The 26136-nt window shown below is 45.1% G+C and overlaps 1 protein-coding gene and 1 long non-coding RNA gene across 2 annotated transcripts in view; one reads left to right on the top strand and one right to left on the bottom strand.

Moving 5' to 3' along the window:
- Positions 1-26136, top strand: part of ZFHX3 (zinc finger homeobox 3) — a gene marked incomplete at its 5' end in the record, with an annotated part of 156512 nt that overhangs the window by 126002 nt on the left and 4374 nt on the right. Inside the window, 4 exons of the mRNA XM_080829458.1 lie at positions 2658-2791; positions 2947-3147; positions 17320-17422; positions 18749-24211. Of these exons, the coding sequence (XP_080685584.1) occupies positions 2658-2791; positions 2947-3147; positions 17320-17422; positions 18749-24211 (5901 nt within the window). The remainder of the gene's footprint in view (positions 1-2657; positions 2792-2946; positions 3148-17319; positions 17423-18748; positions 24212-26136) is intronic.
- LOC308358923 lies at positions 1345-26136 on the bottom strand. The gene is made up of 3 exons (XR_013968357.1): positions 24715-26136; positions 21048-21267; positions 1345-2759 (listed from the first exon to the last, which is right to left on the bottom strand). It is a non-coding gene; the product is annotated as an uncharacterized lncRNA (long non-coding RNA).

Below are 26136 nucleotides of genomic sequence, written 5' to 3'. Positions count from 1 at the left end.
TTACAACAGTGGGTGCACTATTTCATATTAGAGCAGAGCTGCTGTGTTACTGGGGAGAAAGAGGAACAAGGGAGAACATGCTGATTTTATTTTTTAAAAAAACACTTTATAGGACTTCTTAGCTTGAGCTCACAAAGGAAGCTTTAGAATTCCAGAGCAGTTTGTTTGGGGGGGAAAAAAAAAGTAATAAAAGTTCCCTGCTCCATGCAAAGGGAGAGAATAGTGGCTTCTGAAACCAGAATTCTCACCCCTGCAACCTCGTTACCATTCACTATGTGTTCCGCACTGAAGGGAGAGGGAGGGCTCTGGTCAGATGAGGACCCTAATGTCTCACTGGGCTACTCTGTGTTTGCCTTTCGGTTCCCAGTGAGAGAGACGAGTCGGGTGGTCTTGCTCATCCACTCACGCGGCTGTGCAGTGGCGCAACTGACAACCTTTCTACTAGGGGGTTAGTGGCAGACAGAGAGCATTTACCAGAGAGTGCGTGGTCGTGGAAGAGACAGCGTTGTTTTCAGGTCAGGCGGACTAAAAAAACGACGGGGAATGGGTGTTTGCAATGGCATCTGCATCTTGGTTTGCCTCTAGTGGAAGGAGGAGCAGAGAGCGGCTCTTTCCTAACTAAGCACAAAACCCAGCCAGTGCCTGCAGGTCGGAGGTGGAAATGGGGAAGGGATAGCCATACCAAGTAAGCATCTGTAAGTATCACATCGTGCCTCCACTCACCCCATCTGCAGAATGCATCTGAACTGTTAATATAGAGAGGGTAACCAGTAAGCAGAAATGGAAAATGATGGAGAATAAAGAGTCGGGGGGCACTTGAGACCCTGAGCCATTAGTTGAGGACTCCTGTTGGGGGAGTGTTCAGGTAGGAGCCCATCACACTGGGCGGTCGGAAACCTGTGACACGGGGTTCCTTGAGGGGCCGGGAGATGGGAAGTGGGCCGTGGGGGAACCGGTCTGGAATGCTACAGCACCAAGTTAATCGGCGGCAAGTCCATCACATTAAATATCCAGCCGTCATGTATTACCTTTCAAGTGAAAATGAATAACTCCCATTAAGAGCAAAATGGGTTTGAAGTCGATTCGAGACAGATTAAAGTACTGTTATGAATGTGTGTGTTGGGAGGAGGAGGGGTCTGTGTATAAAATGCTTGTCCTTGTACTTTTTAAATAATAGATGCCCTACAAACTTATGTAGACCAGGTTACCAAGATACTGGGGTGTAAAGGTCACAAGATGTGCATTCTGGGAAGAGCATCAACTTCCTGGAATATTTCCTGCATTTAGCAATTTTTTTTCAAAATTATTTGTGGCCTTATGATTTTAATGAATAAAATTGATTTTCTAAAATTGTTTATTAAAGCACACATCTATAATGACAGCATCTTGGTATCCATGTTAGAACAGATTTCAAAGCTGAGCATAAAGTGGAAACACAGTCTAGGTATCTAGACCGGGTGAGACAGGCAGCAGTTTTATGAAAGAGCAAAAATTAGGCTTTCTAAACCAGTGACCTCAGTGCCTTGTCAAATTATTTTTCATTGAGGGGGTGGGCATGTATTCCTCACTACCATCTTCAGGATTTTAATAATCATTTTTAGCAAAATTATGAAAAATGAAGTTGTGCGCCCAAAACAAGCGAGAGAACCAACCCTCGAATACTGACCAGGTTTTGGAATGACCAAATCCAACCATGTTGGGATTTGTGTTTATAATGGAGAGCACCCCCCCCACCCCCGTTAAACCCTTAACCCAGTGGTTTTCTCGTCAAAATCTTCCAGATCCTTTTCCATGCTTCAGAGGACTCCTTCTACCCACACTGTTCACTACTTAAGTCTCATGTGACTCTCCTCATTAAGTGTTTGGGTTTTTTTGTTGGTTGGTTGGTTGGTTTTTTTTTTTGTTTTTGTTTTTTGGGGTTTTTTTTTTTTTTTTTTGGTAGAATGGGGTGTGGTTTGGGCAAGCAGATAGGGGACTTTCCTCCTTACCGCCCTCTCTGAATAAACACTTATGCCTGGAGCACTGGCTAGATTTTAAGTTGGATTCATGCCCTAACTATTCCACTCTTCAATTACATTTTCCCCGAAAGCAGGTTGTTAAACCCAAACTTGACTTTTTCCCCAAGTATTTGTATGCAGATCCACATGAACCTTTCTCAGGTCACACTTATTATATCTCCTATGACATGCTGTGCTGTGCTTCCAAGCCCTGGGACAGTCAGGTTGGGAGCACAGAGTTGATTACATCTGTGGAAGCATAATGTGTCGGTTCTGGAGTTGTGTGATAGTTGGCAAAGCAACTGGTCAGACTCTCCCACCCACTTAGGCCCCCATCGGCCAGCTGAGTGTGTCCTGATTGGGGGAAGTCAATACACTGAATTTAGCTTAATCCACTTCCGAGCATTTCAGTCCATTTCTTTATCTTTTTTTCTTAGTGTTCAGTTGTTAAAGTAGTGACAGAAATTCATGGGGGAAAAAGGAACACTTGCTTCTTTTCCAGCGTGCTTGATAAGTCAGTCCGGATGCTCATCCTACTTGAATTTTGGTGTTTCGAGAAAATCCTGTGCTATAAATGAATGTTGATTTTCACCCAGCACCAACCCTCTGGGAGCTGGCCTGGTCTGGCTGCTATATCGTGTCTTCTGCTTTTTCTTCCAGCGTCGTCCAGCCAAGCAGAGAAGGAGCTGACAGATTCTCCTGCAACCTCCAAACGCATCTCCTTCACAGGTAGCTCGGAATCTCCTCTCTCTTCAAAGCGACCTAAAACATCAGAGGAGACCAAACCAGAGCAGGTGAGACTGGAAGGGGAACTGCGGGAGGCGGGGGGCGGGGGAAAGTTTAGACACCAGTGGGGGGAGCACACTCTCGGGTGGGCGGGCTTGGGGCAGACCCAGGCACTGGTGGGAACCGGATATTCAGCCAGAGGGGTGGGCGTGTTCCCCCACAGATGTACCAGTGCCCCTACTGCAAGTACAGCAACGCTGACGTCAACCGGCTCCGGGTGCACGCCATGACGCAGCACTCCGTGCAGCCCATGCTGCGCTGCCCCCTGTGCCAGGACATGCTCAACAACAAGATCCACCTCCAGCTGCACCTCACCCACCTCCACAGCGTGGCGCCTGACTGCGTGGAGAAGCTCATTATGACGGTAAGGCAGCAGGCAGCAAGACCTGTGGTGTCGCTTTCCCCAGAGGGCAAAGGTGATGTAGGAACATGGACAAGATTCTGTGTTGTTGGATGAGAAAGCCAACGTAGAGTTGGAAATATCAAAAATGATCCTAGTTCTGTGACCTTGGTTCTCCTGTCCCTGCCTGCAGCTTGGCGTGACCACGGGGTGACTGTGGCCCAGAGCACTGAGGATGTTTGTGTTCTCCGCCTTTCCTTGTCAGCGCCCCTCCCGGGCTGGTGCAGAGGTCTAGGTGAATTAACCATTCGCATGAAGAAATTGTTCTTATGACTCTCCAAACCTTTAGTAAGTCGGTCATGTTCTAGGTTGCTCTTAGGCTCATTTCATCCTCAACAGCAGACTTGTTCCAAAAAGTAAGAGTCTGACGTGTTTACGTTAACAGCACAGGAAACTGAGACTCAGGAAAGTTAGCTGACTTGATGCCACTTGTAAGTGGCAGAGTTGGAATTTGAACCTGTATTTTCTAACGCTACACATGTGACCCTGTGATGTGGGAGTTTCTCACGTGGCTGCTTTGATGCTCAGAACAGGAAGATGGCCCGCGGGATAGCACGTGTTGATTCATGGATGAGAGCCTTGCATTTTGAACGTGGTGTTGCTGCACCTACAGGGTTAAAAGCCTGGCTCTGAGTGACTGCTGTAACATGGCCCAAAAGTTTAGTGTAATGATTTAAATCCAATTGTAATGTGAAAATTTTTCGAAATACTACAGATCATACTAATATCCTGCTTTTCTCTCTGTGGTGGGACTGCTGTGCGAGCCCTTTCCCGATCACTAGAGGAAAAACTACCAAAGAGAATTATTCTCACCTCTAACATATTTCAGTAGTGGAGAAATAAGAAGTTAATTTGATTGCCTTTTTGTCTGAAGAGTCCCAGAGAGGTATTCTTCCTAGAGAATTTGACGTTATAATGTGCAGGTCACAGGCATATAACCTCTCAGCATTTCCTATCCCATTTGGTTATGCAAGGTGGATGCATAACGTTCTAAGTGATGTTTAGTCGTGAGGAACATATAATTGATAATGCATCAGGAGAACTTTAGCAGGCAATGGGGAACCTGAAGGTGACCTAGCATAAGTTTCATTTCAGAGATCTTTCAAGTATAAATTCACTTTCCATGAGTATATTCAGATAAACTGGTGAACATCGTGAAAAGACCCATCTTCTTGGAATGGGTGGGTTTCTGTGTTATAGATACTGGCATTCTTACCAACCTTGGAAATAACAAGGGGAATTTCTCAGGCCTCATCACCCTTCCCACTGATGGCCTGGAACCATAGGAGCCTGAAGGAACAGAAGGAGATGTGGGAAACATTTTTAATACTTAATGACATTTTCTTTTGTTCAGCTGGTTATTTCTCCTGTTTAAGACAAATCTGGCTTACGAAATGTGAGCTATAGTAATCTGTATGACCAGTTTACATTAAACAGTAGGTTTCATTTATATATCACTAGGGACTCGAATATAAAATTATATTTCAAATATCCATTGTTTGTCATGTTTTTAGAGCAGCAAACATTTCACGCAGTGAATCAGGTGGTCGTTATCAATCTTCATTTACCAACAGAGTCTTAAAGGACAAGATGGTACTACTGTGTTTCTAGGGAACCAATCCCTAAGATATTTCTGGATGTCACTCACTAGCATCTTTTCAAGCAGTGATTCTTAACCTTTTTGCAGACTCAGATGAAAGTGATTCCATAGCCTTACTGGGTTATTCTATGCACAGTAAAGTTGGACACCCACTGTTAAGATTACCACTGAGGATTCTGCGCATAAAACCTGTGTTCAATGCCAGGGAGCACAAGAAGACTGGAAAATTCATAAATGGAACCAGGGTAATAAACCCTGTTCCTGACAACATAATTATGTAGGGGGAATGAGATCCCTAAAGGGGTTGCACTTGGCATCTTGTACTGAGAATTCTGTGCACCTCATATACCCACAGCAGATAATGGAGATGTTGTCTACAGAAATAGAGACCTTTTTTTGAAAAGCTTTTTATTTTAATTCCGATATAGTTAACAGTGTTATGTTAGTTTCACGTGTACAATATAGCGGTTCAACAATTCTATAAGTTACTCGGTGCTCATCATGATAAGTGTATTCCTGGTCCCCATCACCTATTTCCCCCATCCCTCCACCACCTCCCCTCTGGTAACCATTATTTTGGTCTCTATAGTTAAGGGTCTTTTTCTTGGTTTGCATCCCTCTCTTTTTCCCGCCTTTGTTCATCTGTTCTGTTTCTTAAATTCCACATATGTGTGAAATCATATGGTATTTGTCTTTCTCTGACTTATTTCACTTAAGCGTTACACTGTCCAGATCCATCCGTGTTGCTGCAAGTGGCAAGATTTCATCTTTTTTTTTTGGCTGAATAATACTCTGTTGTGTATCTATGCCATACCACATCATCTTTATCCATTCATCCATTGACGGACACTTGGGCTGCTTCCATAGTCTGACTATTCTGAATAATGCTGCAGTAAACAGAGGTGCGTATATGTAGCCTTTCAAATTAGCGTTTTTGTACTTTTTGGGCAAACATCTAAGTAGTGGGATTGCTGGATCATTGCTGTATTTTTAACTTTTTGAGGAACCTCCATACTGTTTTCCACTTTGGCTGCACCAGTTTGCATTCCCACCAACAGTGCACAAGGGTTCCCTTTTCTTCACATCCTCACAAACACTTGCTTTTTCTTGTGTTTTTGGTGACTGACAAGTGTGAGGTGGTATCTCATTGTGGTTCTGATTCGCATTTTCCTGATGATGAGTGATGTTGAGCATCTTTTCATATGTCTGTTGGCCATCTGTATGTCTTTGGAGAAATGTCTGTTCAGGCCTTCTGCCCATTTTTTTATTTTTAAAGATTTAAACAAAATTTTTTATTATGTTAGTCACCATACAGTACGTCATTAGTTTTTGATGCAGCGTTCCATGATTCATTGTTTGCTTATAACACCCAGTGCTCCATGCAGTACATGCCCTCCTTAATACCCATCACCAGGGTAACACAACCCCCCACCGCCCTCACCTCTAAAACCCTCAGTGTGTTTCCCAGAGTCCATAGTCTTTCATGATTTGTCTCCCACTCTGATTTTTCCCCCTTCATTTTTCCCTTCCTTCTCCTAATGTCCTCCCTGCTATTCCTTATGTTCCACAAATAAGTGAAACCATATGATAATTCTTTCTCTGCTTGCTTATTTCACTCAGTATAATCTCCTCCAGTTCCATCCATGTTGAAGCAAATGTTGGGTATTTGTCCTTTCTGATGGCTGAGTAATATTCCATTGTATATATGAACCACATCTTCTTTATCCATTTGTCTGTTGAAGGGCATCTTGGCTCCTGCCACAGTTTGGCTGACATGGACACCGCTGGTATGAACACTGGGGTGTGTGTGGCCCTTCTTTTCACTACCTCTGTATCTTTGTGGTAAATACCCAGTGGTGCAATTGCTGGGTCATAGGGTAGCTCTATTTTTAACTTTTTGAGGAATCTCCATACTGTTTTCCAAAGGGGCTGTACCAACTTGCATTCCTACCACCAGTGTAAGAGGGTCCCCCTTTCTCCACAACCTCTCCAACATTTGTTGTTTCTTGTCTTGTCAATTTTTGCCATTCTAACTGGTATAAGGCATGGTATCTCAGTGTGGTTTTGATTTGAATTTCCCTGATGGCTAATGATGTTGAACATTTTTTCATGTGTCTATTAGCCATTTATTTGTATGTATTATTTGGAGAAGTGTCTGGAACACAGTAAGGATGCCCACTCTCGCCACTACTATTCAGCATAGTACTAGAAGTCCTAGCAACAGCAATCAGACAAGAAAAAGAAATAAAAAGTATTCAAATTGGCAAAGAAGAGGTCAAACTCTCTTCGCAGATGACATGATACTTTATGTGGAAAACCCACAAGACTCCACCCCCAGATTACTAGAACTTATACAACAATTCAGTAATGTGGCGGGATACAAAATCAATTGCTTTCCTATACACTAACAATGTAACTATAGAAAGAGAAATTAGGAAATTAATTTAATTTAAAATAGCACCCAAAACCATAAGATTGCTTTGAATAAACCTAACCAAAGAGGTAAAGGATCTATACTCTAGAAACTACAGAACACTTAAGAAAGAAATTGAAGAAGACACAAAAAGATGGAAAAACATTCCATGTTTATGGATCAGAAGAATAAACATTGTTAAGATGTCTCTGCTGCCCAGAGCAATCTATACTTTCAGCACCATCCCGATCGAAGTACCAATGGCATTTTTCAAAGTGCTGGAGCAGACAGTCCCAAAATTTGTATGGAACCAGAAAAGACCCCAAATCGCCAAGGAAATGTTGAAAAAGAAAAAGCTGGGGGCATCACATTTCCTGATTTCAAGCTATATTACAAAGCTGTGATCACCAAGACAGCATGGTACTGGCACAAAAACACATAGATCAATGGAACAGAATAAAGAGCCCGGATATGGACCCTCAACTCTGTGGTCAACTAATCTTAGACAAATCAGGAAGAAATATCCAATGGAAAAAAGACAGTCTCTTCAACAAATGGTGCTGGGAAAATTGGACACCTCATATACGGAAGAATGAAACTTGACCATTCTCTTAACACCATACAAAAAGATAAACTCTAAATGGATGAAAGACCTCAGTGTGAGACAGGAATCCATCAAAATCCTAGAGGAGAACATAGGCAGTAACCTCTTCAACATTGGCCACAGCAACTTCTTTCAAGACACGTCTCCAAAGGCAAGGGAAAGAAAAGCAAAAATGAATTTTCGGGTCTTTCTCAAGATAAAAAGCTTCTGCACAGCAAAGGAAATAGTCAACAAAACAAAGAGGCAACCCACAGAATGGGAGAAGATACTTGCAAATGATCCTACATATTAAAGGGCTGGTATCCAAGATCTATAAAGAACTTCTCAAACTCAATACCCCAAAAACAAATAATCAAGGCAAAAAATGGGCAGAAGACATGAACTGCCCATTTTTTAACTGACTTATTTTTGGGGAGGAGGGGATTTGAGTTGTTCTTTATATATTTTGGATACTAACCCTTTATTGGATGTATCATTTGCATATATCTTCTCCCATTCAGTAGGTTGTCTTTTGCTGATTGCTATGTTAGAAGCCTTTTATTTTGATGTAATCCTAATAGTTTATTTTTTCTTTTATTTCCCTTGCCTCAGGAGACATATCTAGAAAAATGTTGCTATACCCAATGTCAGAGAAATTACTGCCTGTGCTCTCTTACAGGATTTTTTTTTTTAAAAAGATTGATTTTAGAGTGAGAGAGAACACAGGTGGGGAGGGGCAGAGAGAGATGGAGGGAGAGAATCTCAAGCAGACGCCCCACTGAGCATGGGGCTTGAGCCATGACCCTGAGATCAAGACCCAAGCCGAAATCCAGTGTTGGACACTTAACCAGCTTAGCCACCCAGGTGCCCCTCTTTTGTAGGATTTTTATGGTTTCGGGTCTCACACTTAGGTTTTTCATCTCTTTTGACTTTATTTTTGTGTATGATATAAGGAAGTGGTCCAGGGTCATTCTTTTGCATATTGCTCTCCAGTTTTCCCAACACCATTTGTTGAAGACTGTCTTTTTCCCATTATGTATTCTTCCCTGCTTTGTCAAAGATTAATTGACCATATAATCATGGGTTCATTTCTGGGTTTTCTATTCTTTCTCATTGATGTGTCTTTTTTTGTGTGTGCCAGTACCATACTGTTTTGATTACTACAGCTTTGTTGTATAACTTGAAGTCTGGAATTAAGATACCTCCAGTACTTCTTTTTCAAAATTGCTTTGACAATTCAGGGTTTTCTATGGTTCCATACAAATTTTAGGATTTTTTTTCCTAGTTTTGTGGAAAATTCTGTTGGTATTTTGATAGGGATTGCATTAAATGTGTAGGTAGCTTTGAGTCATGTAGACATTTTAAAAGTTTTGTTCTTCCAGTTCATGAGCATGGGATGTCTTTTCATTTCTTTGTGTTGTCTTCAATTCTTTTATCAGTGTTTTTTGTTTTTGTTTTTTTTTTTAAGATTTTTGTTTATTTATTTGTTAGAGAATACAAGCAGGGAGAGCAGCAGATGCAGGAAAAAGCAGGCTCCCTGCTGAGCAAGGAGCCCAATGTGGGACTCCATCCCGGGACCCTGGGATCATGACTCAAGGCAAAGGCAGATGCTTAATCGACTGAGCCACCCAGGCGTCCTATCAGTGTTTTATAGTTTTCTGAGTACAGGCCTTTCACCTCTGTGGTTAAGTTTATTTCTTAGGTACTTAATTATTTTTGGTGCAATTGTAAATGGGATTGCTTTCGTAATTAGAAATGTAGACGTTTCTGAAAAGTGGGCAAATTGTGGGAAATGTATTGGGTATAGGAAGTCACTTTGCTAGCAACAAGAGGAAGTTAACGGATTCAGAAACAAAGTTGAAAGTTATGAGAAATGTAATCATATAAGGGTTTCACTCTTTACTTAAAAGTATATGTAAGGATGATTTGGTACTCTGTACGTGAGAAGATGGGAGTTACTGCATGGCCGTCAGTACTGAATTGGTTTTTCAAGCTATGAGGATGGTTTGCCTTGAGATGATGAAACATTTCCACCTTGATCCTTTAGTTCAGCGGGAAAAGATGAGCAACCAGGGTTAGAGGGGAATTTGTGGCTGTAGCTTAGGGTTGGAGTTTGCCCTTATGAATCAAAACAGATGCCAGTGTTCTTCTTTTGGAAAGTTTGGTGTTAAAATGGAATTTCCAATTGTTTTACAACTAAGTGATTATAGTAATCCTGTGGTTAAAAATCATGCCCCTGGAGGGTATTTTAACTGTAATTTTATTAGAAAATTGGCCATAGGAAAGTATTGGTTGGGCTTTCTGACTATATATCTGTTTGTTCCTGATTAACTGAAGCAGGAAACTCTGAAAACTGTATGATGCGAAATGCCCCTCAAATCAGAGCTCCATTTTTAAAAACACATCATTAAGGAATAGCCAGTGTACGGTCATTCATCCTCCAAGAGGAGAAAGTTGCATCTGCTTCATCCCTGAGTGGCCAGGATGAATGGCAGTGAGAGGAGTGACTCTCCTTCCTTGCCAAATGGTTTGACTGTTAGCTGCGGTCAGCTGCAGAATCGGAAAAGCCAGCAAAATCCACCCAATAGACAATTCTTGGTAGACGTCGGATATGTCCAGGGTATTGAAAGCTATAAATTCTGATAAACATTTGCTGCTGTCTGGGTCCAAGGTCGCAGGATTTGGCTTGAATTGGGTTTCAGTCCTTCTAAAAGTAAATTTCGCCCTGATAAATGGAAATAGATTACTTTCTACACAATGTCTTTCCGTTCAGTTGTAAATGGAGAGTGTTTTGAGGAGGCTTCATTTAATAATACCTTATCAGACAGCTTTCAGGAACCTGCAGTGTCTAATATGTCTGTTGCTATGGTAACAGCTGCTTGCTTATGCTCTGCATCTCATATCTGTGTCTTCCATGGGCCCCCTTCTCTTTACCGATGAAGGGGCTTGAAAAATATTCTCCACTGGGAACAATTGCAGCTCTGGTCCTCCACTGTGGAAACTGCACCCGCAGCACTTCATTCTGCTTGGCCTATTGGAAACAGACCTCCAAAGAGTGTCTTTATACACGTCATATGAAAGAAGGAAATCTATAAAGCCTAAGACAAGTGCCCCTCCAGACCTGCCTGAGCAGGCTGTCCCCAGTGTCGGCTCCAGAGAACTCTCACCTACTTACAGAGAAGTTAACAGATTTTAAGCTGGTGGTAGGGATGTACGAGCTGCTTTTCTGTGCCTTCATATTCCCACTCTTGTGGGGAAGAAGGGGTGAGGGTAGGTAGTGGCGGGGTGGGGGGCGTGTTTCTGGCCTCTACATGAGAATGGGAAGGGCCACCTACCATGCATTTCAATACTCTTAAATTATTCTAATTGATCACTGTCCTTCTAAGTGACAGGACACACCACTGGGCTCTTGGAGCATTAATATGAGGAAATTGTTTTTGTTCCTTGGTCACTTAACAAAATATAACCTCATACTGGAGATGGAGGTGGGGTCCTCAGCAGCCCAGGAACACCTTTTTCTCTAGCCCTTCATCTTTTCTCCCTTTGGTAGTTCTTAATTATCCCTTATTTGCTGTACACGCACAGATTTCCCTTCTCTGCTCCTGGCCCTGCACCCTGCACTGGCTGCAGCTTTCCACTCCCTCTCTCCATCCGTCTCTCTCCCTCGCCCTGCCCCCACTCAGAAGCAATAGTTTGTCTCCTGTGATTTCTTTCTGTCATTGTCTGTGTCTCCCTGTGCTCCTGTGCCTCTGCATCTCTGAGTTTCTGGGACAGGCTGGCTGGCTGGCCCCCCCTAACTGGGGCAGCGGGTGGCCACCAGCCCTGGGGCTTTTGCACCTGCGTGGGTACCAGCTCTCTCACTTTGTCTCTATCTCAGAGGAAGGTAATGAAAATAATCGGGCTTCATTAATTCCAAGCCCTGTGAGATGATAGCCATTTGGAGCCTGTTTGCCAATTAGATGGTCTAAATTAGAAGTGACCTTGGTATACTGCCACTGCTTGCCTCTCTGAGTCTAATGAAGCCTTTCTCTCCAATCCATTCTACTTCCCCACTCTTTGCTGTTGCCCTGTGTGTGTGTGTGTGTGTGTGTGTGTTAACTGTTCTTGGGTTTCCCATTCTCCCACTCACCTCCTTTTTTGGGTCTTTCTCATTCTTAGTTTTTAAACTCAGGTTAGGAGTATGTTGGTTTCTGGCCCACAAGAATATGAACGTAGCCCTGAAGTTTTTCCTCATGAGTTTTACATTTAAAAAAAGAGAAAGAAAGAAAAAAGGATTTTAGGAAGGAAGCAAGACCGAGGAACTAGGCCGTCTAACCTCTGTGGTCCAGTGCCCAGCCTGGCACATTTGCAAGGTAGTAAAGCAAGAGAAAATGGCTGAGGCCCTGCTGCCGAGAGGTCCTCTGGTTTGCTGGCTGCAGAAGTCCAGAGACCGGCTGGCAGGCCTAGCGGCTGACTAGGTGCAGAAGGGAGCAACCCGACTTCCACTGTAGCCTTCAGATGTGCCACTAGCTCAGATGCTTAGCTTTGGAAGCATTGGGTTTTAACTTCATTTTTTGAACCTAACCAATTCCTTATTCACAAGGATGTAGAGACTGGCCAGATCTGTATCAGGAAGAACCTGTGTCTGAGGCTTTTCCTCTTTTTCCTTCCACTTGAGGTTCTTCATTCTATTGAGTTCCATTGAAAAGTGAAGGATTTGAGGCTTCCTTGGGAGTCTAGGTTTTGGGCGAATGTATTTTTTCACTTGTAATAATGAGCCTTTCAGAAAGATACCCTAGTTAGGTGAGCAGTGCCAACTAAGGCTGTTGGGACGAGGGTCTCGGGGAAACTAGACTCAACACATATTCTAAGAAAACATCTTTGCTTTCCAACATGTGGAACACATTGGTTGTATCAGTCTAACCTCAGACAAGGTGGCTTTGAGAGGTGAATTTGCAGGGACAGTCCCATGAGAACTTAACAGGATATACTCCTTGGCTGCTCGAGGCGCTGTATTTGACCATTCCACATCTGTGACCTGCAGCAAGCAAGAAATGAGGAAGGCTCCTAATAACTCCAGCTTCTTTTACCAAGAAAGAATAAATACCAGTAGCCCTTCCCAAATATCATAACAGGGACCAGACCCACATCCAAGCCTCTGGGTTTATAACGCGTGTCCTTAGGGCTTTCGGGTCCAAGTCACCTGATAGAAGCTTTAAAGGCATCAAATCATAATCCAGAACAATGGTGAACCCAACAGAGGTAGGAACCTAGGTATTTATGAACCCAGGTCACTTCTGGGTGATACCTAAAGATAGTTAACTTGAGTCCATGGATTTTCCCCCAGGGGAGCTTGTGATTTCCTGAAATTCTCTGCAGTAGTCTCTGTGTGAAACTATTTCTTTAGGCATCTGCAGCCTTCATCAGATTTTCTGAGGCTATAATCTCTGAAAGGTTAATATTCTGTCTTGTGAGCTTCTTGGGCAGAAGGACTGTGTCTCACTGTATCTTACAAGCGTGCAGTACAGGGATCCCGTACGATATATAGTGAATGGTGGTCAAATGGATGGGTGAGCAGAGTCACTTGAGGCCCACCTTTCTCAGCATGAAGTTATTTTGAAATTGCTTAAGCTTTAAGACTTTCAGTAGCAGTGTGGAACGTTTTATTTCTATTGTTATTTATGAGAACTGCTTAAACTTGAAGATTTCTAGCATCAGAACAGAACTTCACATTTTTTCTTGTATATACGAGATCTCTTTACTTGTTAGGAAGATAGCAGAGCTACTGTTCCCTCTCAGCACCCCAGATCAGATGAATGTTTTTTCCTACATGGCCATCAGCCCTGCATACTCTGGGGGGAATCATATGTGGTATCTAGAAGATTACCACAGAATTGCCCTTTGACTGCCAAGGCCAATCTTGGAAGACCCAAATTCCGAGGAAATAACGGCTCTAATCAATTGAATTTTCTTACTAGAGCAAGCTTTGTTATACATTAGGTTAAAAGTCCATTTTTGTTTTTAAAGATTTATTTGAGAGAGAGAATGTGTGTGCATGTAGGCGGGGTGGGGGCATGGGAGAGGGAGAGAGAATCCCAAGCAGACTGTGCACTGAGCCCAACATGAGACTCAATGCCATGACCCTGAAATCACAACCTGAGCTCATACCAAAAGTCAGCTGCACAACTGGCTGTTCCAGGCAGGTGCCCCAAAAGTCTGTTTTAACAGTCTTGGGTCCCCTCTATACACCGAGTACTGGGGACATAAATTTAACATATTGAATGTCCACGGGTGTACAGATTATTAGAAGAAATCTATAGGGTGGTATAGTGAAATGTAGAAAGTGTACTTGTTTGTATCGATTGTGTACTGTCACCTCTCCTGACCTGTAACTTTCTCTTTGGTTTCTGAGCCTGGGATGGAGGAGTGGGAAGAGGGAGAGAGGTGGGAGGGAGGAAAGACTGTTTGCATGTGTGTGTGTTCTCTGCAGGGGAAGGTGGTGCCATCCAGGTATTTGAGGGCTGCTGAGGTTTGGGCGCATCTGGGATGGCTCTGGTTATGCTGCAGTCAGGCCGTGTCCTTTCATAGCCTGCACGCTGCAGTGCACCTAGGGAAAGGGAAGGTCTTCATAGAACTGTGCTCAGCACACCTGAAAAGTGACTGCCGCTCCCATGACTTTGAGCTATCCATCAGATGCTGTGGCTAAAACAGTCTGAACCTTCCACACCGTCTGGCAGCCAGATAGGACTGGAAAACAAGGGGGATGCCAAGGCAAGTGTTGAAGGAACGCTGGCCAACTCTCCTTTTCCTCATGGAGAGCCCCCACTTCATGAGCTGTTGGTAGGACTATATTTATGGCTCTTTACAAAACATCCAAAGTTTGAGTGAGAACCCGTGAAAGCTAGTAGGAGAGGGAGGGATGGACACGGGCACGAGAACTTTAGTGTCTGAGAGCCGCTGTGGGGCCCTCCAGTAGCCTGTGCGGGAAGGAGGCTTCCGTTCTCAACCCCTCTGTTGAGAGCCAGCAGGTAGGCCGCGCCAGAATATCTAGATCCTCACGATGCCCTTTCCGGATCTTCCTCTTTGCCTCCTGAGAGTTTCGTGCACATCAGAATTTTATATACCAAACCTTTTCTTTCCCTCCAGAGAGAATTTGGGTACACTACAGAATGAGAGGATGCAGGTAGATAAAAGTAATTACTTAAACACATATGGGGCAAGACTTACAGGTTTGGAGGCCCAGATTAAGATGCAGAGGAGCATGTGAGGTTGATGATTATATTTCGGGAAGAGTTAATTGATGGAAGGTGAAGGCAGACAAAGAACCTCTGCTTACTGCCTTCTTGAATCCCAATCAGGAATTATGATTAAAGTCGCGGCGAGACAACAGAGGGCTGATGAATTGGTGTCTTTTTTTTTTCTTTTTTGCCGTCATTCACACTTGATTGACTTCAACCTTTCAAGTGCAAAAGTCTCTCTTTTCCATTATTATTCATAGCCATCTGAGTTTTTCTAATTAAAGTGTATGAAAACAATTACTGATCCGTCGTACTGAGTCTGTTAGAGGGGATGTCTGCCTTACTGTAATGTGTATAAAAAGCCCACAGTTTTCTATAATGATGTGCAGCTGAGGTGTTAGATAATTTTATTCTTTTTTACTCTGTAGGGTTTTTTTTTTTATTTTTCATGATTCATTTTTCATAATTCCTAAAGATCCCCGGAAAGGACTGATCCTGCAGCTACAACCGAGAAAGGAGGTGGGGGGGAGTCTTTTTTCCTTTCCCTTTCTCCCCCTCTTGCCCCCAACCTCGTGCTCCCCCTTGGCTGAGGACTATAAATTAATCGGTGACCTTTCACTTCTTGGATTCCCGCTGGACTCCCCAACCATACTGGTCAGAAATGCTTTCTATTAAAAAGAAAATGGATGGAATGAGTTTGGCAATCTCTGCTCCATTCCTAACGATTCATCAACAGCTAGCCTTAACCAGCTGCTGACGAGCTTTGTGTGAGGGTGCAGATGTCTCTGAGCAGCAATTCTCTGTCACGCACATTCACCTGCCATGCACCTGCTCTTCATAAACACTAGCTTTCTCAGAATCCTTCTCCACAGTGCCTGTTGCTTATTTTTTACACCTATAAGCGTGTGAGTTGCTGAGATGATTCTAATACCCCTAAAAGTATTGAGGAGTTATCGCTTTGGTGTTTACGGGGACAGTTGCTGGGTTTCCCCTAGCAATGGAGCCTGCCAACCAGTGTTTCTAGGGACCATGTCCTCAGCTATTCTAAGCAAGTCCAGGATCTTAAAAACATTAAAAATTAATAGTGATTTATTTAAAATATTTAATTTTGGACAGTAAAGTAGGTGTTCCAGTCTCTGTACCAGCAAGTACAGATATTACACCTGAGTTTCATGGGAAAAAATTCCTTCAGGTATGGCTGGAAGCCATGTAGAAAGGTTAGTGGTGTGACTGTACTTCCTATTCAGTTCATTTCTCAGGCTGTCATTAAACAGGAGACCATTTCTAATTCATTTTGCAAGATCATCGCCTACTGCCTTCCCACCCTATAGCAGGCAAAGGAATATCGCTTCTTTTTAAATGAACAACATTTTATCGTTCTGTTGAATTTGAGGGCCGTTTATCATGTTAATGTGGGGCAAATGATAACTTCTTCAGGCAAACTTCTGGCCAGATGTCAGAGAAGCCTGGAGAAAAATGTCTGAGGATCTAACTTGATCCAGGCTGATTCTGGAATTGCTATAATTGCTATATTAGCAAAAATAGCCATGGTCAAGGTGAGGCTGCCCTGGTGTAGAATGCTGTGTAGGGTTCCTACCCTGTGTGGTTGGGACACTGGCCAGATGCTCCCTCTGATGGTGGGCATCTGAAGCAAAGACTCTAGCGGAAATCCTGGCTGAAGTGAGTCGTAAGAAATGCTCGTTTGCAATTGATCTAGCTTCTAAAGGGTTACAAAATGTTGTTTCCTGGAGAATCTGCCAGTGTGTCTGCAGTGTGTCTGTGAAGGCTAAGGCCTTCTCTTTGTTCTCTTCTTTTCTTCTTACCCTTTCCTTCGCTCTTATTCCCCTCCTCTTCTTGCCTGAATACATTTTGAAAACAGTACTACAATGCTCCCTGCTTCAAGATTACAGTGTACTTTACTAGGTATGATTTAATTAGGGCCCTTATTATGTTTTCAGCAGCTTAAGGTGGGCCTTTCAACTTATCTACCTAATTGGTTGCACAAGAAGTTTCACAGCCCATGACAAAACATTGTCAGTGATCAAAGTCAAAATTCTGCATAAAGGAAAAATATTAATAATAAGATTATTCTTCAAGTGTGCACTGCTAATTATGTCCAGAATGTAACCGTAGAAACACTTTTGACTGATGTGAGCTTTGTCTAATAAACATGAATCTTCACTGAGCTATGAAAAGTGACACTTCCAGCTTTACACTGGTGAAGGCTAATTTTGCTTATTAAATAATTTTTACACATTTCCCTATTTCGTGTCTCTTTCCTGTCCATTTGACTCTCCTCATTTCTCTGCCTCTTACTCCTCAGGTGACCACCCCTGAGATGGTGATGCCCAGCAGTATGTTCCTGCCAGCAGCTGTTCCAGACCGAGATGGGAACTCCACTTTGGAGGAGGCAGGAAAGCAGCCTGGTTAGTGTCATTCTTGACCCCTAGACATGGGAACAAAGTGAAATATTGGGCCAAAATTTTCACTGAGCAGTAGTGCCAAGAATTCTTACAGTCCTAAGGTGAATGTAACTGATCAAGAGATGTGGGGGCACTTTTGTCACCTACCTTATACTCTGGCTCTTGGCATGTATTTATATACCATTCATATGGTTTAAAGTGGAAAGAAAATATGGTGAGAACCAGTGGGATTTTGGTGGACACATTTCCCCTTAGATTATACTTTTAGGGAGTGAATAACCAGAGATTGTCAGTAGACCCATGACTCCCTGTTCTCAGCTGTTAAACAATCTCTTAGGACTTAATTATTAGGGACGTTTGGAGCGTGCGAAGGAATTCAGAGCACTGGGTTAACTGTCTCTCTAACTTTCCTCTGCACAGAGTTCTTTGAGTCTTCTGGGAGTGCCTTAGGACTTTACACAGAGGTGCATTTAGAAAGAACATTGTTTTAGACATGTGCTGGTACCCCACAGTGGTTCCTAGCTAGATGGGTCATTAGACCTCCACTTAGCAGAGGCTCTCCTCCATCTTTCACCTTTTGTCAGCAGCTAAGATTTAAGTTGGGAAGACTTCAGCCCCACCACTGCCCCAACTCCCCCACCCTGTAATTTTTCCATATTAGAAGGTAAACAGCTGACTTTAAAAGGGTCAGAATATGGGTGTGATGACATCACTGTAGCAGATAATTTTTATATAATTTAATGGCCAGTTGAATGTTCATTTCTTATGGAACAGAGAGGACAGTCAAATGTTATAACAAATTATGCTAAAAATATTCCAAAATTTCTTATATTACAATGGACAACAGTTATCTTAAAATCCCCACAATTTAGGATAGCATTAATTCACATATTTTTTAATTCAGGTCCACGCAAAAGGGGAATCCAGTCTAAGATCAGTAACCTTCAAACCAGTTCTTGAGAAACTCAAGGTTCTGAGCCAAGCAACTGAATGGCATGTAAAAACAGATCCAAGATAGGATACAGACCTATTATGAATGCAACTTTTGTATTTCCTTTTAGTCCCCTCTGTTCATGTGCACTTGCTTATAGTATATACTCTTTTCAGGGGCTGTGTGGAGAGACTCTGTGTTCCAATTGGGTATTTCCCGCATTGGCGGTTCAGTAGTAGAATTCTCGCCTCCTGATTGGGTATTTCCCTTACTATAAGATTCTGTGTTCACAAGGACTCGCTAGGTAGATAGCTGTGGGTGCCATCCTTGAAACAAAGCCTTCTTTATCACTGGGCTTGGCTTTTTTTTTTTTTTTTTTTTTTCTTTTTTAATTACAGAAACCTCAGAGGATCTGGGAAAGAACATCTTGCCCTCTGTAAGCGCAGAGCACAGTGGAGATTTGAAGCCCTCTTCTGCTGACCCAGGCTCTGTGAGAGAAGATTCCGGCTTCCTATGCTGGAAGAAGGGGTGCAATCAGGTTTTCAAAACTTCTGCCACTCTTCAGACGCACTTCAATGAGGTTCATGCCAAGAGGCCTCAGCTGCCTGTGTCAGATCGCCATGTGTACAAGTATCGCTGTAATCAGTGCAGCCTGGCTTTCAAGACCATTGAAAAGCTGCAGCTCCATTCTCAGTACCACGTGATCAGAGCTGCCACAATGTGCTGTCTTTGTCAGCGTAGTTTCCGAACTTTTCAGGCTCTGAAAAAACACCTTGAGACAAGCCACCTGGAGCTGAGTGAGGCTGACATCCAACAGCTTTATGGAGGCCTTCTGGCCAATGGGGACCTCCTGGCTATGGGAGACCCTACCCTGGCAGAGGACCACACCATAATTGTTGAGGAAGACAAGGAGGAAGAGAGTGACTTAGAAGACAAACAGAGCCCAACGGGCAGTGACTCTGGGTCAGTACAAGAAGATTCAGGCTCAGAGCCAAAGAGAGCTCTACCTTTCAGAAAAGGCCCCAACTTCACCATGGAAAAATTTCTAGACCCTTCTCGCCCTTACAAGTGTACAGTCTGCAAGGAATCTTTCACTCAAAAGAACATCCTTCTAGTGCACTACAATTCTGTCTCCCACCTGCATAAGTTAAAGAGAGCCCTTCAGGAATCGGCAACTGGTCAGCCAGAACCCACCAGCAGCCCAGACAACAAACCTTTCAAGTGTAACACTTGTAACGTGGCCTATAGCCAGAGTTCCACTTTGGAGATCCACATGCGGTCTGTGTTGCATCAAACCAAGGCCCGAGCAGCCAAGCTGGAAGCTGCAAGTGGCAGTAGCAACGGGACGGGGAACAACAGCAGTGTCTCCCTGAGCTCTTCCACCCCAAGTCCTGTGAGCACCAGTGGCAGTAACACCTTTACCACCACCAATCCAAGCAGCGCTGGCATCACTCCGAGCTCCAATTTACTGAGCCAAGTGACCACTGAAAGTGTAGGGATGCCGCCCCTGGGGAATCCCATCAGTGCCAACATCACTTCCCCATCAGAGCCCAAGGAGACCAATCGGAAGAAGCTGGCAGATATGATTGCATCCAGGCAGCAGCAGCAGCAGCAGCAGCAGCAGCAGCAACAACAGCAGCAGCAGCAGCAGCAGCAGCAAGCACAGACACTGGCCCAGGCCCAGGCTCAAGTTCAAGCTCACTTGCAGCAGGAGCTGCAGCAGCAGGCTGCCCTGATCCAGTCCCAGCTGTTTAACCCCACCCTGCTTCCTCACTTCCCCATGACCACAGAGACCCTGCTGCAACTGCAGCAGCAGCAGCATCTCCTCTTCCCCTTCTACATCCCCAGCGCCGAGTTCCAGCTCAACCCGGAGGTGAGCTTGCCAGTGACCAGCGGGGCGCTGACACTGACGGGGACAGGCCCGGGCCTGCTAGATGATCTGAAGGCTCAGGTTCAGATCCCACCACAGAGCCACCAGCAGATCCTGCAGCAGCAACAGCAAAGCCAGCTCTCTCTGTCCCAGACTCACTCTGCCCTGCTGCAACCCAGCCAGCACTCCGAAAAGAAAAACAAACCGATCATCAAAGAAAAGGAAAAAGAAAGCCAGAGAGAGAGGGACAGTGCCGAGGTGGGAGAGGGCAACCCAGGACCCAAGGAATCGCTGCCAGATGCCTTGAAGGCTAAAGAGAAGAAAGAGCTGGCACCAGCAGCTAGTTCTGAGCCTTCCATGCTCCCTCCACGCATTGCCTCAGACGCCAGAGGGAACGCCACCAAGGCCCTGCTGGAGAACTTTGGCTTTGAGCTGGTCATTCAGTACAATGAGAACAAGCAGAAGGTGCAGAAGAAGAATGGGAAGACTGAGCAGGGAGAGAATCTGGAAAAGCTTGAGTGTGACTCCTGTGGCAAGTTGTTTTCTAACATCTTGATTTTAAAGAGTCATCAAGAGCATGTTCATCAAAACTATTTTCCCTTTAAACAGCTAGAGAGATTTGCTAAACAGTACCGAGAGCACTACGACAAACTGTACCCCCTGAGGCCCCAGACCCCAGAGCCGCCGCCGCCACCTCCCCCACCACCTCCTCCACCCCCTCTTCCTGCAGCACCACCTCAGCCCGCTTCCACACCAGCCATCCCTGCGTCAGCCCCACCCATCACTTCACCCACGATTGCACCAACCCAACCATCCGTGCCACTCACCCAACTCTCCATGCCCATGGAGCTGCCCATCTTCTCACCACTGATGATGCAGACGATGCCACTGCAGACCTTGCCGGCTCAGCTGCCCCCTCAGCTTGGACCTGTGGAGCCTCTGCCTGCGGACCTGGCCCAGCTGTACCAGCATCAGCTCAATCCCAGCCTGCTCCAACAGCAGAACAAGAGGCCTCGCACCAGGATCACCGATGACCAGCTCCGGGTCCTGCGGCAATATTTTGACATTAACAACTCCCCCAGTGAAGAGCAGATCAAAGAAATGGCAGACAAGTCTGGGCTGCCCCAGAAAGTGATCAAGCACTGGTTCAGAAACACCCTCTTCAAAGAGCGTCAGCGGAACAAGGATTCCCCTTACAACTTTAGCAATCCTCCTATCACCAGCCTGGAGGAGCTCAAGCTCGACTCCCGGCCCCCTTCGCCAGAACCTCAGAAGCAGGAGTACTGGGGAAGCAAGAGGTCTTCGAGAACAAGGTTTACTGACTACCAGCTGAGGGTCCTACAGGACTTCTTTGATGCCAATGCTTATCCAAAGGATGACGAATTTGAGCAACTCTCTAATTTACTAAACCTTCCAACCCGAGTCATAGTGGTATGGTTTCAAAATGCCCGACAGAAGGCGAGGAAAAATTATGAGAATCAGGGGGAGGGTAAAGATGGAGAGCGGCGTGAGCTTACAAATGATAGGTATATTCGAACAAGCAACCTGAACTACCAGTGCAAAAAATGTAGCCTGGTGTTTCAGCGCATCTTTGATCTCATCAAGCATCAGAAGAAGCTGTGTTACAAGGATGAGGATGAGGAGGGGCAGGATGACAGCCAAAATGAGGATTCCATGGATGCCATGGAAATCCTGACACCCACCAGCTCCTCCTGCAGCACCCCAATGCCCTCACAGGCCTACAGCGCCCCAGCACCATCAGCCAACACGGCTTCCTCCGCTTTCTTACAGCTCACAGCGGAGGCCGACGAACTGGCCACTTTCAGTTCAAAAACAGAGGCAAGTGATGAGAAACCAAAGCCGGCTGAACCTCCCAGTGCACAGCCAAACCAAACCCAAGAAAAGCAAGGACAACCAAAGGCAGAGCTGCAGCAAGACCAGCCTGAGCAGAAGACAAGCGCGGCCCAGCAAAAGCTGCCACAGCTCACTTCCCCCACTTCGTTACCACAGCCTCCTCCACAAGCACCCCCACCTCAGTGCCCCTTACCCCAGTCGAGCCCCAGTCCTTCCCAGCTCTCCCATCTGCCCCTCAAGCCCCTCCACACGTCGACTCCTCAACCGTTGGCAAACCTACCTCCTCAGCTAATCCCCTACCAGTGTGATCAGTGTAAGTTGGCATTTCCGTCGTTTGAGCACTGGCAGGAGCATCAGCAGCTTCATTTCCTGAGTGCACAGAACCAGTTCATCCACCCCCAGTTTTTGGACAGGTCACTGGATATGCCTTTCATGCTGTTTGACCCTAGTAACCCACTCCTGGCGAGCCAGCTGCTCTCTGGGGCTATACCTCAGATTCCAGCCAGCTCGGCCACGTCTCCTTCAACTCCAACCTCCACAATGAACACTCTGAAGAGGAAGCTGGAGGAAAAGGCCAGTGCAAGCCCTGGGGAAAATGACAGTGGCACAGGAGGAGAAGAACCTCAAAGAGACAAGCGTTTGAGGACAACCATTACACCAGAACAGCTAGAGATTCTGTACCAAAAGTATCTATTAGACTCCAATCCAACTCGAAAGATGTTGGATCATATTGCGCACGAGGTGGGCTTGAAGAAACGTGTGGTACAAGTCTGGTTTCAGAATACCCGAGCCCGGGAACGGAAAGGACAGTTCCGGGCTGTGGGCCCAGCGCAGGCCCACAGGAGATGCCCTTTTTGCAGAGCACTCTTCAAAGCCAAGACTGCCCTCGAGGCTCATATCCGGTCCCGTCATTGGCATGAAGCCAAGAGAGCAGGCTACAACCTAACTCTGTCTGCAATGCTCTTAGACTGCGATGGGGGACTCCAGATGAAAGGGGACATTTTTGATGGAGCCAGCTTTTCCCACCTACCCCCAAGCAGTAGTGATGGCCAAGGTGTCCCCCTCTCACCTGTGAGTAAAACTATGGAGTTGTCTCCCCGAACTCTTCTTAGCCCTTCTTCCATCAAGGTGGAAGGGATTGAAGACTTTGAAAGCCCCTCCATGTCCTCAGTTAATCTGAACTTTGACCAAACTAAGCTGGACAATGACGACTGTTCCTCTGTCAACACAGCAATCACAGATACCACTACTGGAGATGAGGGCAATGCAGATAATGACAGTGCGACGGGAATAGCAACTGAAACCAAATCCTCTACTGCACCCAGTGAAGGGTTGACCAAAGCAGCCATGATGGCAATGTCTGAATACGAAGATCGGTTGTCATCTGGTCTGGTCAGCCCAGCCCCAAGCTTTTACAGCAAGGAATATGACAATGAAGGTACAGTGGACTACAGTGAAACCTCGAGCCTTGCAGACCCCTGCTCCCCGAGTCCTGGTGCAAGTGGGTCAGCAGGCAAATCTGGAGACAGTGGGGATCGGCCAGGGCAGAAACGTTTTCGCACTCAAATGACCAATCTGCAGCTGAAAGTCCTCAAGTCGTGCTTTAATGACTACAGGACGCCCACCATGCTAGAGTGTGAGGTCCTGGGCAATGATATTGGACTGCCAAAGAGAGTTGTTCAGGTCTGGTTCCAGAATGCCCGGGCAAAAGAAAAGAAGTCCAAGTTAAGCATGGCCAAGCATTTTGGTATAAACCAAACAAGTTATGAGGGACCGAAAACAGAGTGCACTTTGTGTGGCATCAAGTACAGCGCTCGGCTGTCTGTACGTGACCATATCTTTTCCCAGCAGCATATCTCCAAAGTTAAGGACACCATTGGAAGCCAGTTGGACAAGGAGAAAGAATACTTTGACCCAGCCACTGTACGTCAGTTGATGGCTCAACAAGAGTTGGACCGGATTAAAAAGGCCAATGAGGTCCTCGGACTGGCAGCTCAGCAGCAAGGGATGTTTGACAATGCCCCTCTTCAGGCTCTTAACCTTCCTACAGCATATCCGGCGCTCCAGGGCATTCCTCCTGTGTTGCTCCCCGGCCTCAACAGCCCTTCCTTGCCGGGCTTTACTCCATCCAACACAGGTGGGTTCTGCTCTAGGTGATTCTTACACAGCCTTAAATAGCTGCCCAAATAGCATTTTGTTCTGTGGCCACCACCCAAACCCTCTGAATGTTGGACAGATAAGCAGAAGCTTCCCTTTCTAGCTTTCTAATAGCAGCAGAACTTCCGGTGCCTTCCACTAAGTCTCCCTAGTGCTGTGGTTCTATGACTTCCCAGTCTCAGGGATGGGGCCCTCTGGTTTGAACAGTCTGCTCTGAAATTATTCTCTTGCCCTGTGTTCAGTAACACTACCAGGGTGTATGCTACAGGGAAGAACTTGAGGGTCCTGGCATCCTAAATCCTGGGTTATTTTCAAGAAAAAGGTTTCCAGCATAGATCCTGCCAGTCAGCCTTTGTGAAATTGCCAATCCCATCTAGATAGTTGTTGAAAATAGAAGACATTTGAATATTGTAGCTAATTCTGGATTGTGCTTTATGGAAACTGGTTCCAGAGAACTTAGATCAAGTAAGTCTTTGTCCTTACCTGTGGTCCCCGCCTGTGTTTTTTTAGAGAGCTGTTCTGGCAGAACTGCTATTGAGAAGAAGCTCTCATAAATGGATCCTCACTCCTGGGCTTCTTACCTAGACAGAACAACAGTGGTTATACTAATTCCATTATATTGAGACTACCTTTGTACTTGAATGCACTGACCAGGACTCTTGTGTTGGGCAATACAGTTCTGAATCTACAAACAGACAAAAAACATTAATGCTCATTTTTAGGAGTTTTCATCACCCCTTCATTTCCTTTCACCCATCTCTCTCTCTTTGCTCCCCCCAGCCCCCTAATTCAGTCATATACTTGGTACTCTTATTTTTCTCTTATTACTAGGGAGTTTGATAGTTCTTCCTGTGTCCCTTTCTTGTTCCTCCTCCTCTGTCCTCACCTGTCTTCTCTGCAGCCAGCTGTCTTTCCTAAATTGAACCTCCAGGATCCTGTGAATTTGAGGTGCAAGTCAGCAAGATCCCCCCCACCAACCCAGTCCCACCCCAGGCCTGCACTGACCAGTGTACCTTTACCAAAGGAGAGCCCTTCAGAGTGCTTCCTTGCCTTCAAAATAGGTCTCTGTTCCCAGGGATTGAAGTGGTAAAGGCATTGAGATATGTAAGTCATTGCTTATAGTTGTTGGCAAGTAAGGTCACAGAATCGTGCTAAAGCCAACTAGACATAAGCCAAGAATCAAGCTATGGAAAGTGTCTAGGCCCCGAATTACCCTTGCAGCCCAGGACCTTGGCAGAAGGGCTTGGGATGGCCCCAAATTTCATAATAATGTGAAAAAAAAACAGAATGTCTGATCTATTCCCCTTGTTTTACAGATGAGAAAACTGAGGGCCAGAGAGGTCAAGACCATTCAGCAAGCTAGGGTAGGAGCCAGAGCTCCCACCCAGGCCTCCAGGCTCCCAGTGCTATGTGCTCCTTCCACAACACCCAATATGAGCCAGTCAGTCAACAGGTATATGTTTAGTGCTACTCAGGTTCTGACCACTAACAGTGGACTCAAGATAGAAAGGTATGCTCTTAATTATTAGAGGCAACCAGGGTTACCAGTGTGTCCCAGTTACCACCACCTGACTGTACCACAGCTCACAGGAATACTGGATCTGGAATGGGGGAAGGAACTTGTATTTAGTATGTTAGGTCCAAAGGTAAGCTCTTTCCATATGACCTTTCATTTAGTCACTACAACCATGTATCATAGAAAGTTGAGGTTCCATGCAGTCAGTGGCCCTAAGGCCACATAGCAGCTGTGCGTCAAACGCAATCCATACTGCCTCAGTCTGACTCCAGAGGCGCATGATCAGTATCAGGGCGATGAAATGCCTTACTTGGTTCTAATCTTGCTGATGAGAAAACTGAGGCCACAGAATTATTTTCAGAATATACTGAGCTACTACATCAAACATG

This window comes from Martes martes, assembly GCF_963455335.1.
Source record: "Martes martes genome assembly, chromosome: 17".
Classification (NCBI taxonomy): domain Eukaryota; kingdom Metazoa; phylum Chordata; class Mammalia; order Carnivora; family Mustelidae; genus Martes; species Martes martes.
Note: the sequence above shows the minus strand (reverse complement) of the source record. Positions and strands in the feature narration are given on the sequence as shown.